The sequence below is a fragment of the Marmota monax genome, unplaced genomic scaffold, assembly GCF_021218885.2.
Source record: "Marmota monax isolate L192 unplaced genomic scaffold, Marmota_monax_Labrador192_F-V1.1 WCK01_AAM20220418_F8-fsc00014, whole genome shotgun sequence".
Lineage (NCBI taxonomy): Eukaryota > Metazoa > Chordata > Mammalia > Rodentia > Sciuridae > Marmota > Marmota monax.
The window spans coordinates 9,480,186-9,495,430 of record NW_026695222.1 but is presented as its reverse complement, the minus strand read 5'-3'; the positions used below and the strand labels follow the sequence as shown (position 1 = coordinate 9,495,430).

General features: G+C 39.4%; 1 protein-coding gene across 1 annotated transcript in view; it reads right to left on the bottom strand.

Annotated features, from left to right (window-relative positions):
- The window catches only part of LOC124085356 (attractin-like), an 83,381-nt gene extending 68,252 nt beyond the window's left edge, over positions 1 to 15,129 (bottom strand). Inside the window, 3 exon segments of the mRNA XM_058575329.1 lie at positions 2,044 to 2,157; positions 3,782 to 3,865; positions 14,765 to 15,129. Of these exon segments, the coding sequence (XP_058431312.1) occupies positions 2,044 to 2,157; positions 3,782 to 3,865; positions 14,765 to 15,126 (560 nt within the window). The 5' untranslated portion in view covers positions 15,127 to 15,129.
- Positions 15,130 to 15,245: the final 116 nt, after the last annotated feature.

Here is a 15,245-nt window from a genome sequence, read left to right as displayed (position 1 = left end):
TATCAGGACTCAAAGGCCCATCAGGCACTTCACTAAATCTAATCTTTGGCTCTGTCTTTATTTCTTACTGATTATTTCAGACTTTTAATTTTCCCAGGCAGTTCACACCTCTTTGGCAGGAACCTGCTCTGTTGGGGTGCCAGTCATCTTGATAGCTGGGGCAGGAGGATCATAAGTTCAAAGCCAACCTCAGCAACAGTGAGGTGCTAAGCAATTCAGTGAGACCCTGTCTCTAAATAAAATACTAAATAGGGCTGGGGACGTGGCTCAGTGGTTGAAAGCCCCTGAGTTCAATCCTCGTTTCCAAAAATAAATAACAGACACTTCTTAGAAGATGATGTACAATCAATCAACAAATACATGAAAAAATGTTCATCATCACTAGCAATTAGAGAAATGCAAATTAAAACCACTCTAAGATTTCATCTCACTCCAGTCATAATGGCAGCTATTATGAAGACAAACAACAATAGTGTTGGTGAGGATGTGGGGAAAAAGATACACTCATACACCACTGGTGGGACTGCAAATTGGTGCAGCCAATACGGAAAGCAGTATGGAGATTTCTTGGAAAATTGGAAATGGAATCACCATTTGACCCAGCTGTCCCTCTCCTCGGTCTATACCCAAAGGACTCAAAAATAGCATACTACAGGGACACAGCCACATCAATGTTTATAGCAGCACAATTCACAATAGCTAAACTGTGGAACCAACCCAGATGCTCTTCAATAGATGAATGGATTAAAAAAAATGTGGCATATATACACAATGGAATATTACTCAGTAATAAAAGAGAATAAAATCTTGGCATTTGCAGGTAAATGGATGGAGTTAGAGAAGATAATGCTAAGTGAAGTTAGCCAATCCCAAAAAAACAAATGCCGAATGTTTTCTTTGATATAAGGAGGCTGATTCATAGTGGGATAGGGAGCAGGACCATGGGAGGAATAGACAAACTCTAGATAGGACAGAGGGGTTGGAGGGGAAGAAAGGGAGGGGTAATTAATGATGGAGGAATGTGATGATCATTACTATCCAAATACATGTATGAAGACACGAATTGGTGTGAATATACTATATATAACCAGATATATGAAAAATTGTGCTCTATATATGTAATAAGAATTGTAATGCATTCTGCTGTCATATATAAATAAAAAATACATAAAAATAAATAAATGAATATTTTAAAAAAAAACTCTAAAAGGAACAGTGTTCTTTTGAAGAATATTCTCAGGGAGGAAAACCACTCTCCAGCTCCATCAACCACAAAAACCTCTGCATCTCCTACCCACAGACTCTAGCAGATGGCTGTGTCACAAGGCACTCCACACGTGGTCCTGTGGAATACTCAACAAAATCATAGTGCTGCAGAGCAATTTAGAACATCCCATATAGTTGGTGAAATTGTTTCATTTAACTACTAATGTAGAATGTGCTTGTTAGAAAAAAAAAGCAATAAATAACTGGTCTGTTCCTCATTCTTAGCAGGTAACCACTTTCATTTTATTTATTTCATTCCAAAGTTTCCCTCATCCATTATAACACATACATAAATACATATACATACATATACATAAATGCAAATGCAGACTGACACACCCACCCACCAATCATATGTGAATTCAGCAAGTAAATCTTGAAGTCCTATGTAATAACACAGAAGAACAAGATGGGCATGGTTTCCAATTTAAGTTTTCACAAAAAAATGTTATATTTAACATATTACTCAAACATTTTTTTTCTGAAAAGGTAAACTTCACCCCCACCATGAAGAGAAGGTAAACTTGATAATACTGTCACAACTTTACAGATCAGCAAAATGGAAGAGATCAAGCACTACACCCAGAAACTGACCCTGTAGGCAAAGGAGCCCAGTCAGGACTAGCACACAAGAAGTGGACTGCAGAACCACTCATTCCATGAAGTGAATGTGTTATGTGATATTAACTGTGAATCCAGTAAGAATGTAATATAGGATATAGGTTTAAATTCAAAAATAAAATAATGATGACCAACTATTTATATGACTGAGCTTACCTAAAGGCAGCAATTAGTGGTGCATAAATTGAGTCCCCATCATAAACATATAAATGGTCCCAACTACACTCTGTAGCAAAATGATTGAAACGAAGTCTCATTTTTCTATTTGGCCTGAAAAGAACAAAAACAGTAATTTACAATAATCATCATAACCATTAAGCACTGTAGAAACTTTTTAAGAATTTACAAGGAGAAAAGAAATTAATAGTATATACACAGTATTCCTCCATTTGTCAAAGACTCACTTAGTACTTGCTATGTCCAAGAGGGCATTAAACATGCAATGGGAAACAAAACAGATGTGATCCATGACGCCTGGGGCTTTGCAGTCCATTTAGCAGTCTGGGACAGCCAGTGTTTAACAGCCTCTGACCAATGCATTAGCCCTTCCACTTCGCACTTCCTTTCTTATTCAACTTCAGATTCCACACTCTTCATTTCACAAACACCCCTGTCAGTTCTCTAAACTTGCCTGCCCTCTGCCTCTTCGTGGCACTGCCTGGCAAAAGTCTACAGGAAAACATTTATCAACTTTGACTTAGATTGAATCCAAAGAAAACTGAGCTGTACTGAAGAAGTCCTGCCACCAGGCCGACTGCTTCCAGTACCCATCTCTGCTCAGCACTTCACGTGACACTTGGATTCTGCCAGCAGTCCTACCACTATCTCCCTCTCCCTCTCCACAATCACTAATTTTCAGGGACTATTTCAAACCTTCCAATTTCACCTTCCTGTTTATGCTTTGCACCTAGACAAAAATCCATGAAATTACCATTTCCCAAAACAGATAAACCTATTTCTCCTTACATCTCTCAAATATTTAATATTTCCCTCTTATATGGGACTTTCCCATCCACATTTAAATCTGCTTAGTATCCCATATTTGACAAAGCAAAACATAAAAGTCCTGATGTACCCATTGAAGAGATTTGTAAAATGGGAAAAAATGCCACTCTTTTCACAAAAATTCCTTTAAATATAAAGATTTTTCCCCCTTAAAAGTGACATTTATTTGGAATCCTCAAAGTTGAAAAGTGTCAGGAGATCCTGCGACTAAAAGTTTGAGAAATACTGCTTCCCAGGAGAAATACTTCTTCCATGATAAATACTCCTTTGCATGAAGGAAAGGAGAAAAAGGAAGGAAAAGCTGGAGAGACCCAGAAGTCCAGAGAAGGGACAATAAGGCAAGAGTGGTTATTCTGATTTTTCTGCCATGATAAAAACAGATATTTAGAAAAATTACAAAATATTATAATTTATAAAGTTTTAAGCAAACTGTTAAAAATAGTTTAACAGGTTTTTAACTATTACAGTTGAAAATATACAATTTTATAGTGCATACAATTTATTTGCAGCAATTTAAATCAATCTGAAATTTAAAAAAAAAAATAATGATAAAAATTAAGGTGCTGAGAGAGTGCTTGCCTAGCAATACAAGGCCCTGGGTTAAATCCTAGTGCAAGAGAAAGAAAATTTAAAAATCAGAATCAGAATCATTTGCCAAATGAAAACTATTAAACATATTTTAAATATTTATGCTACTGGGTCTCGGGATATAGCTCAGTTGGTAGAGTGCTTGCTTTGCATGCACAAGGCCCTGGGTTCAATCCCCAGCACCACAAAAGAAAAAAGAATAGCAACAATTTGTTAATGTCGTTTGTTGGAAAAGTAATGCCACACTGAGCTCTATTCTAAAAAATAAAAATAAAAAATGAAGTCAGCCATTACTACTTACTGTCCTTCAATGAGCCACGTGCACTTCATTTTATATTTATAATAACCAGGTCCATCTGTTATAAACCCAGAAGCTCCAGTTAGCCTGTAATTTAAATTTTAAAAAATCAATCTATCAGGAATTCAGACACTAATATCTTTCTTAATTCTCAATACAATGCAAATTGAGCAGACTGGGTACATTAATACATACTATATATGCATTTTAAGCACTGTCTCTTATCTCTCCAGTTCATTTACTTAGTTCCTCAAATGTGTCTTAGTTCCTCTTTCCAATGTGTCTTCAGCTCATAGGGACTGTCAATACATGGAACTACCACTTCTTCACTGTTAATCATTCACCATGAACACATTTCACTTTCTTACTTACCTTGTTAAGATTCCATGGTCCATCACAAGAATCATATCCTCCAAATCTCTCAACTTCCTTGCCCTTTTCTCCCTCTGCTATGCTTGTCTGTCTGATACAGAGATCTACATGTCTTACTTCCCAAATCTTCTTTATTTTGAGAAAGGGTCTCACTTACTTACCAAGGCTAGTCTCAAACTTGCAATCTTCCTACCTCAGCCATCCAAGTAGCTGGTATTATAGGTGTGTATCATGGGGTCTGGTCAATCTCTTTTGTTTATTGTATTTTGCTCTTTTACATTTAGTTAGCTATTTATAATGTCAAAATTTAAATTCTCCTCCTGTTTCTCTTTGCCTTTGTACAGATCATGTGAACATTTTTTTTAGGATTCTGTACTGGGGTTCTACAGAGAAATAGAACCAATAGGATATGTGGAGTGAGTCTGTTGCAGGGGACAGACGAGGCAAGACACCAAATAGGAACAGGAAGCAGGTTTATTTAGCTCTAGCCAGGTTCAGTGGGCAAAGCTTTCTCTGTAATCAATCAATCCCCCTGAACCCTGAATTCAGGCAGTTTCAGAACTTTATACCCTTCATGTAAGGGAGGGGCTCCGAAGTTCACAGTCTGCAGAAGTTCACACAAAAGCAGCTTTTTCTTTCACTGTTCTGGGCAAGTTAACCCTTCAAGGACATAGCCTGAGAAGAGGAGAGCTTTTTCTCCCCTTTCTTTCCTCCCCCTGCCAGCTGTTACCATGAAGCCCAATTGGTAACTTCTCTTATATTAGAAATGTAGACATCTCTGTGAAGCCCAGCTCAAGGCCAGAGACCTTGTTAAAGGATCTTTTTTTAAAATCCCACTTTGCATTTGCAAACACACTTCTACATACTATTGTACTGGATAAATATCTGTAAAAAACTAGTAAAGGGGCGTTCAGCACTCCAGGTGCTGAACTCTTCCAGACTGGTAGCCAAGTAAGACAGAGCAATAGGAAATAGGAAGTTTAACTACACTGAACTCTTTTGTACAGACCCTTTTGCTGATAGTCCTAAAACCAATTATGGTGAAGATTTCTGGAGAAGCTTAGTTAAGATTTTCTGTGGAGAACGGGGTGCCAATATAAGTTTTCTAGGGAAATTAGCTCTTGCAACTATGGAAACTGCGAAGTGCCATGATAAGCTATCTACAAGCTAGATAATCAGGGAAGCAGTGGCATAGCTCAGTTCAACTCCAAAGAACTGAAAAGCAGAAAAGCTGATGGAATAACTCTCAAAGGCCAAAGACCTGAAAACCTGGTGGGGAACTTGTCAAGTCCTAGAATCTGAAGATCAGAGAATCTGGAGTTCTATGTTCAAGAGCAGAAGAAGATGGATTTCCAGCTCCAGGGAAGCATTAAAATTCCCCTTGCACTAGGTGAGGTCAGATTTTCGTTATTTAGTCTAGCTCAACCACTGAACTATATCATCATATCTTCTGGGTATCACTTAACCCAGTCATGTTCTGGGTTGATTACAACTAACCATCACAGATTCCATATTGATTTATTTTTATTGTTTTTATCTTCTTTTCATAGTTGTTTAGATCATTACTATAATGTAAACATGTGCTTTATAATAATCTATTTACTAGTAACATTTCACCACTTTGAGTGAAGTATGGAAACTTAACTTCTATTTAGGTGCTTTGTCTTCATATAAATATCATCTTTAGTACCCGATAGTCTTGTATTTTTATTCAATCATCAAATATGATTGCTAAGACTTAGAAGGAAAGGAGAACCTATTGTTATTATTAAATAAACTCTTATTTCTGTTCCCCCATTGTTCTATCTTCCTTTCGGTTGTTCCATTGTTCCTTCCTTTATCATTTTCTTTCTGATTAAAAAACTTCCTTTAGTAATCTTTAATGGTTGAGTATGCTAGCAACGAATCTTTTACCTTTCCGTCATCTAAGAATGTTTTATTTCCCTTTACCTCCTAAGCAACAGTTTCAACAGAAACAGAATTTGAGATTGACCTCTTATCCCACATCCTTCTGGCTCCCCTGATTTCAGATGAGAAATTTACTGTCATCTGAATTGGTATTCCCTATAGGCAATGCTTCATTTCTTTCTGCCTGCTTTTAAGATAGTTTCTTTGCCTTTATAATTTAATAGTTTAATTATGATGCATCTTAGCATGGATTTCACTGAGCTTTATCGTTTATGGGGCTTTCACAGCTCCTTATGTCTTCAGGTTGGTTTCTTTTGCCATTATTTCTTTCAAATACTCATTCTCCTTTTCCTCTAAAATTCTAATTATATGAATATTTGCTCCTTTTTTCTTTTTCTTTTCTTTTCTTTCTTTCTTTTTCTTTTCTTTTCTTTTTTTTTTCTTTCTTTTTTTTTTTTGTTGTTGTTGTTGTTTCAGGACAAGGGATTGCACTCAATGCCTCTTCGTGTGCTAGGCAAGCACTTCCACTGAACTATATACAGTGCTTTTTCATTTTATTTTGATACAGGATCTCACTACATTGCCCAGACTGGTCTTAAACTTATGATCCTCCTGCCTTAGTCTCTCTAGTAGTTAGGATTGCAAGCTTGAGCCACCAATATCTTCTTTCTTAAAAAATATTTTCAGGGGGCTGAGGTTGTGGCGCAGTGGTAGAGCACTTGCCTCGCATGTGTGAGGCACTGGGTTCAATCCTCAGCACCACATAAAAATAAATAAACAAAATAAAGGTATGTGTCCATCTACAACTAAAAAAAAAATTTAAAGATATTTTCATTGGACACAGAATTCTAACGTGACGTAAACACTGTTCTTTTCTTTCAGCGTTTGAAGAAGGCTGTGCCACTTCCTTCTAGCAACCATAGTTTGGTGTGAGAAATCTGTTGTCATTTGAATCACTTTGTCCATGTAATTAATGTGTCAGTATTTTCTCACTGACTTCAAAACTTTTTTTGTCATTAGTCTTCAGAAGTGGGACTCTGGTGTGTCTTGGCATTTGTTTCTTTGCATTTATACTATTTGGGGTTCACCTACACTATTGAATCCGTAGGTTCACTTCTCTTGCCAAATCTGGCACATGCCTATAATCCCAGCTATTCAGAGCCTGAGGTCAAAGGATCACAAGTTCAAGGCCAGTCTTAAAGTTCAACAATAAAATGGGAAGCTGGGAACGTAACTCAGGGGTAGAGAAACCCCCAGGTCAATCTGCAGTGCCACAAAAAAAAAAAAAAAAAAAAGAGGAAAAAAAAGAAACAGCTATAACAGAAATTATAACACAGGATATATACAAATTAAAAGTTTAAAAGACAAATGACTTGGGCTGGGATTGTGTGAGGCACTGAGTTCAATTCTCAGCACCACATAAAACTAAATAATTTTTTTAAAAAAGGTATTGTGTCCATCTACAACTAAAAAAAATTTTTGGAAAAATGACTTGATGCTATTGTAAACCAGAAGTGTATTCATTTAACATCTGTTAGTTTAATAACAAAGAAATTTATAAGTTAAATCAAAACCAACACTTAACTCTCCACTCCAAAATATCAAGTAAAAGATCTTTTTTAAAGACTTAAGACTTAAATCCCTCCTGCTTTCATTTTTAAAAATGTAAATTCCAGAAAGCATTTAATATAATGGTATCATCAGGACCAGTTGAAATTATTTGCCCATGAAAAAGCACTCACATCAGCTAGAACCAGCTCGAAGGAGAGCTAGGGAGCTAGGGAAGCCCTTCACTTACATTGATACCATTTGAGACAATAACATCAAGAGTGTCTATTCCACATTATAAGCAGTTCTTCTCTAATCCTCTGGACTGTCCATGTAGACACTAGACGGGTCTCTTTCCCTGGTAATACCCCTCATAGGTAGATGACTCCAATGCTTATGTGTGCCATGTACATATTCTGAGAGTACATCAAACTCAGTATGTACAAAATTTAACTTATCTCAAAATCAGCCTCTCCTGGGTCCCCAGGTCTGTTAATAATATCACTGAATCACTCAAGATAAGGATCTAGTTTTGTTTCCCTCACCATAATCCTCCCTCTTCCCAAGAGAAAACCAGTTTCAAAAAAAGACCTGTCCATTTTACCTCTGCAACACCACACAGCATCTAGCCCTGCCTCTAATCAGACTGCCTACCTCAGTCTTTCATACTGATGTCCCGATTCATGCTAACAGACTCTACTTAGAAACCCACTTAGCCTCTTATGCCCAGTAAGTCCACCTACTCTGAATATTACAGACAGATTGACTTTGCTACAAATGTCCCTTCCCACTCTGGGGATCCCACTGCCTACCACAGTGTCCCAAATTTTCAGAACTCTAAGGATCCTCATTGAACTCAATCAACCATTCACTTGATCTTGGAAGTACCTCATATTCAAAATGCCCTGGCCTCACCTTCAAAGCTATTCCTGCTCTAACTATAATCTAATAGCCCATAATATCACAAAAACAAAAGTGAACTATGCCATCACACAGTTCTGGAGCTAAAGGTCAAAATTCTCAACCTGACTAACAGGTCTCCACTAGGCCTGGCTCTGCAGTCTGTCTAGTCTTGTCATGCTCCCCTCTGCTCTCTCTGCTCCAGTCATCTTGTCACATTGCCATGATCCCACTCATCCCCAAGACTCTGGACATGGTGACCTCTCAGCACCCCACCCTTCAGGTAGTAGGACCACCTCACCCTTCAACTCTCATTTACCCAGCGACTAACCTCACCCCCTTCCAACTAACTCAGAGGTCCCCTGCTCTTCACCTCCACAGCCTTAAGCAAAATTACTATAGATTAACTGTTGAATTTTTTTATTCCCAAACTGGAAGGTAAGCTCCACAAGAGCAGAACTGTATCTGACTTGTTTGCCACTCTATCTCACAACCTAAAACAGAGGAGCCACCAGGTGTAGTGGCACATACCTGTAATCCCAGCTACTTGGGAGGCTGAGGCAGGACAATCCCAAATTTAAGGGGCCAACCTAAGCAACTCAGCAAGATACTGTCTCAAAATTAAAGAATAAAATAGAAAGGGCTGGGGATGTAGCTCAGTGGTAAAGTACCCCTGGGTGAAAGAGAGAGAGAGAGAGAGAGAGAGAGAGAGAGAGAGAGAGAGAGAGAGAAAACGGAGGAGCCCTCAACAAATATGTGCAGATTAACAGAATTCATAAATCAGAACATCCTAAATAAGTTATAAAAGCAGCCCACTACACACTGGTCCTGAAGTCACTTGGTTTCTGTATCCATTAAACTGAAGATCTCATCTGCTCCATATTCTCTGAGTTCCCTAGAAGATGTTATTCCATGATTTTATCATTCCAAAGTTCTCCCTCACGATTCTCTTCTACAGAGGCACCAGCAAATCTTGCCTCCACAACTCTGTCTTCATCCTTCCTTTCATTTAGGAATTTTTCCCCTAGCTCCACATTTCCAAATCCTACTTAGCCTCAAATGCTCAAATCCAGTATTACCTCCTCCTTCAAGACTCTCTTCCTTATAGGCCCCAGCTAGTCACAACCCCTCCACCCCTGAATTTTCACAGGTTCTCCAGTGCCTCATTCAGGTCTCAGATCAAATGGCATATCAAATGAGCAGCCTCTAAACTCACTGGATGGTTATAATTCTCTATCAGACCGACCTGTTTTTATTTTGGTGACAACATTCACCAGGAGCTGAAATAACCTTGTCATTTCTTTCACTTGTTTATTTACTTGTTAACTGCTTGTCATCCATATTAAAATGGAAGGTCCTTGAGAGCAGAACCCTGTCTTGCTCACCACAGTTCTTTACTCCCTCAGGTCAGATGGGGAAAGTATTCAGTAAATAGCTGCCAAAAGCTTGAATGACTATAGTTCTCATGACTTTTATGTATGGATCTTCCTCTTTCTATTTCCAAACTCCTTGGGGACTAGGCCAAAGTCTGACTACTCTATTTGTGTGTCATATCCAGAAATCCTTGCACAACTGAAACAAATAATACACAACTGTTAATTAATTAGTGAGTGATCTTTCAAGGGGTACTGCCTCGATCCAAGCCAATGCAGGTGCTGGGAGCCATTAGCCAAGTAAGTATGACAATTTCCTTGCCAGCGTACCCCATGTTGCAGTGACATTGAATGTACTTAACCTTGCTCAAGGACCAAGGCAGATTAGGGTGTTCCCGGTTTTAAGATAATCTTGTTTAGGGCGTTCCCAGTTTAGGTTCCAGGTTTAAGGTTTAAGATTATTCCTGCTGGGAATAGGGCGTATCCTGCTGCCTGAGTTCCCCTTGAGTTCTCACGGGATTCAGACAGTATATTTTGGAGATAGAAGCCCAGTGGAGGTGGATTTGGGCAGAGAACGTGGATTTCCCCAAAACGTGATTGTAGACGGCTGGTGTGAGTTCGGGAATAAAGAGTTGCTGTTTGAATCTACAAGCTGTGTGGTGGCTCGTGATTGTGTGCCCAGCCAGACTGCGGCATTTGTGCCCAGCCAGACTGCGGCATTTGGTGGCCCGTACGGGGAACTTCTGAAGCTTGGAGGTAAGTGAAATTTCTCACCCTTGAGGAAGAGAGAAAGAATGGGTGAACATTTCAAAAAACAATGTGTTATTGTTTTGATTTATTTTGTTTTTATTTCAAGTTGCCTGTTCTTAGAACTTTCTCAGGCAAACTGGGGAAAATGGTTGACTCAAGGTTTGAAGTTGTTCGCCTCCGAGCAAGATAAATTGTTAGAGGAAGGAGGCACCCCAGTGAGACCAAGAACAATTAGGGCATATGTTGATACAATACAAAAATGTAGCCCATGGCTTTTTAAAGACAAGTTATTAAGTATATCAATGGGACCATCATGGTATCCTGTAGAAGGATTTTTCTTCAAGAAAGAGATGACTAGTTCTGTTTACTACATTTGTCTAAGATCTTGGTTTTTACAGACATCTGATTAATTTACAAAGCTAAAATGTTGAAACAGCAACCACTCTTTACTTATTAAGTCCCATAAGGTAATATATTTAAACATTATGTGTGTTTTCATAAATTGGTAAATGGAAAAATGTTTAATATTGCTTTGTGTCTGTGTCTTTGCTAAAACAAGGTTACTAAGAGTTAAGATTCTATCATGTGTAATTTATATACAAAGAGTAGAAAAATTTTCAGTTGGGTTTCAATTATAGTGTTATAGTATCATAAAAAACATGAAAGTCTTTCATCTTATTAAAGTGGAGTAATTTGTCCAAATCAGAAATTTTATAAGAGTTGTCTCAAAATGTGAATTTATAAAAAGGGTTAACGGTTAAAAATAGAAAAAGATTCAAGATGTGGAAATATATTTTAATATAAAAGGTTAAAGGAAAAAGAAATGTTTCTAGATAAGATAATCTCTGTGTGGTAAAGTAAAAAGTTGTAAAATGCCATTTAAAAAGATTTTGAGGAAACTAGACTTACTTTAAAAGCTTGAGAAAGGAAGAAAGAAGAAAAAGGTATTTGTACATGGCAGATTGAGACAGAGCTTCTCTATGGAGTTAAAAAAAAAAGCCTTTGGTTGAAGGGCAGCCATGTAAACTAACATTGAAGCGATTTAAACAGAATCTAAGCCTCGTTTAAAAGAGTGAAGCTGTAGGTGGTGAAAAAGTACATTTAAAAGTACAGTATAGATGATAATTAAAAGGCTTTAAAAGGTTAAATTGAAGGTGGTCGAGATACCTTCATGGCGGAAAAAAGATTGCTTTATTGCATCATTTAAAGCCTAGTTAATCTTAAAAGCATTACTTAAAAAAAATGGGAAGATAATAGGATAAAAGATATTTAGATAAAGATCAAAAATTTAAAGTGAAAAACTTTAAACACAGAAGTATAGAAAGTTAAAAAGAAAAAAGATAAAGAAGATGTAGGAAGATAGAAAAGATGTAGGAAGATAAGAATTTTAAACCCACAAAATAGGAAGAAAAAAAACTAGGAGGAAAAAAAGCAACTAAGGGTGAATGTACTAACCTTAAAGGAAAACTAGAAGATGATCTTTAAGGGGTATATATGCCCCAAAGATAAACTTAAAATAACCCTTTTTACTCTAAACTTTTTAAATTTGGATTCTTCAGAACTTAGTGCTGCGGAAAGACACATGTATCCAAAAAATGTACATAAGCCTAAAGTACTTTGGAAAGATATTCTAACAGGACAATGGAAAGGTCCTGACCCAGTGATTGTCTGGAGTCAGGGGTCTGTTTGTGTTTTTCCACAGGGAGAACAGCAGCCCATTTGGATTCCAGAGAGATTAACTAAAACAGTTTCTACAGATCGAAAAGAAGATGATTTGACTCAAATCCATAACAGCTGATATCCAGAACTCCAGCTTGGCCATTCTTACATCTGCGACAGTGATTAACCAGGATGCTTTTTTCAATAGCTATTTTATTATTGGTTTTCCCCATAACATGAAGTTCTATTTTTATTTTTTGAGCTCATACAAACCTAGGTTAATGTTTTTCTGATCAGTTTTATTTTTTGACTGTGGAGTTTTTAAACATTGCAATGGAGATTTCACCTAGGTAAAGCTACAAGGCCTTTACTATTTTCTTATGTGTTGTACGTTTGTGTACACTCTTGTGTTTTGTGTTGTATGTCTGTATGTGCGTATGGCCATATTTCTTATATGAGGAGCGCTCATGAAAAAATGGATCCGAATTATTATTATTTTTTATTCACGTGATTTAAATGGTTTAATTTAAATTATGTAAACAGCTGTTAAGGATTGTTTTTAAAGGTGGTTAACAGATCTGTTTGTTTACTAATTTAAATTAGGTAAAAAGCTGTTAAGGATTGTTTTTAAAGTAGGTTAACAGATCTGTTTGTTTACTTTCACCTTTCCTTTTCATTATATTTAATAATTCTTTTCAGGATAATGTCTCTTTAGCATCATTGCCAGAATTCCTATCTCCATCCCAGTGCCGGTGAAAAACTCAACAAGTAATGCTCAATCAAAGAGTCAACTTACTTTGGGAGGAGACAGATTTTGGGGAGGAAATGGACATATTGATAGATTCCTCTGCTTTGAACTGCTTGCAGAACTTGCCTGGACTATGTAACTATCGTTTGGTGCAGTGAATTGTGGTAATGCTGGCATATCTTTGCTGATGGTGTCACTAGTGATGCAATTTTTCCCAAGGAGCCGTCAATTGGCTTGGTGTCGTGGCATTTCTGTATCCTCCTCCCTTCTGCTAGTGATGGTCTAAAATTTGGGGGCCAATGGCTTATGCTGGACCGGTAGTCAGTGACGGGTATGATTCAATTGCAGTGGTATCAACCTAAGACAGGAGGCTGACGCCTAAAGGTCAGTTTTCCGATGACGGGTAAGAACCATATGTTGAATTGGACAACCTACCAGGCACGGTCCTTAAGCCACATTGCTTGTTGTTTAATTAATCAGAAGGGGGGAGATGCTGGGAGCCATTAGCCAAGTAAGTATGACAATTTCCTTGCCAGCGTACCCCATGTTGCAGTGACATTGAATGTACTTAACCTTGCTCAAGGACCAAGGCAGATTAGGGTGTTCCCGGTTTTAAGATAATCTTGTTTAGGGCGTTCCCAGTTTAGGTTCCAGGTTTAAGGTTTAAGATTATTCCTGCTGGGAATAGGGCGTATCCTGCTGCCTGAGTTCCCCTTGAGTTCTCACGGGATTCAGACAGTATATTTTGGAGATAGAAGCCCAGTGGAGGTGGATTTGGGCAGAGAACGTGGATTTCCCCAAAACGTGATTGTAGACGGCTGGTGTGAGTTCGGGAATAAAGAGTTGCTGTTTGAATCTACAAGCTGTGTGGTGGCTCGTGATTGTGTGCCCAGCCAGACTGCGGCATTTGTGCCCAGCCAGACTGCGGCAGCAGGAACTCCATATGTTCAGAAACCAAAGTAAACAGGAACAGCTTTCCATCCCCTCTCCAGGACAGACCCTGTTCTAATATGCCATTGGCCAGTGAGCTTCCAAAGGCTAGCTTCTTCACTTTCCTTCAGTCAACAACCACTTAGTCTTCTATCCCTAAAATCTCACGCCTACCCTTTCCTTTATATCTCCACCAATACATCACTCCAGGGGCCTCGCTTCCTCAGAGCATCCCACACCTCCGCAGTTGGGGAACTTATTAGGATCTAGAGAAAAAGGGAAGGTTCAAATGAAGTATTTGGTTAAGAACTGGCTCACTCACCTTTTTCTTGATATCTCATTTATCAAAAATAGGCTGTTGGGCTGGGGCTGGGGCTCAGAGGCAAAGCACTCGCCTAGCATGCGTGGGGCACTGGGTTCGATCCTCAGCACCACATAAAGTAAAATAATGACGTTGTGTCCACCTCTAACCAAAGAAATTTTTTAAAAAATAGGCTGTTTCCAAAACTAGCTCTGATAGTCTTTGGAATCCAAAGCATTCTTCCAATTTAACCCACAGCACCCAAAAACTTTGGGGGCACCACCACTACTGCCTTGCACCTTTTCACCTTCCGCCACAGGAAAAAAACAAGCCAGAGATAGTGATCTTCCCGGAAGCAAATGACCATCAAATGGAGCTGGGGCACCCCCTCTCCCGACTTTCTGTCCCGCATCCACCTCTGGGCTGTAGGAGTCTTAAGCACCTCTCGCCCCCAGTCTCCCCACCACGCCCCACCCTCCAACACCATCCCCACTCACTTGAGGCGGCCCCCGCAGTGCTGGCATTGCTCGCCCACCCAGCCGGCGGGGCAGATGCACTGGCCGGTGCCAGGGTCACAGCGGCCGCGGTTGACACAGGGCTGATCACATTTCTTGGCCTCGGATACAAGTGAGCCTGATCCTGTCGCCGCCGCCGCCCCAGCCTCTCGGGGCAGCAGCAAGAGTAGCAACAGCGGGAGCAGCAGGAGCAGCAGCAGCGGCGGGAGCACCACCAGGAGCCTTGGGAGACCGAACCCAGACCTCAGTCTCCCGGTCCCGGTTACGTCCGGGTCCCGCTGCCTCCATCTCTTGCTGCCCGCAGGCGCTGCCATCGTCTCAGCTGCTGCAGCCGCAGCCAACATCTTCCCGGGCTGGAGACCGCACCCGGAGAACTTGTACACAACAACCGCCCGGGCCGGGCGGGGACGAGGTGCGGGCGGGACTGTGCGGACTGTGGCTCTTGCGATCCATCCCGAGGGCG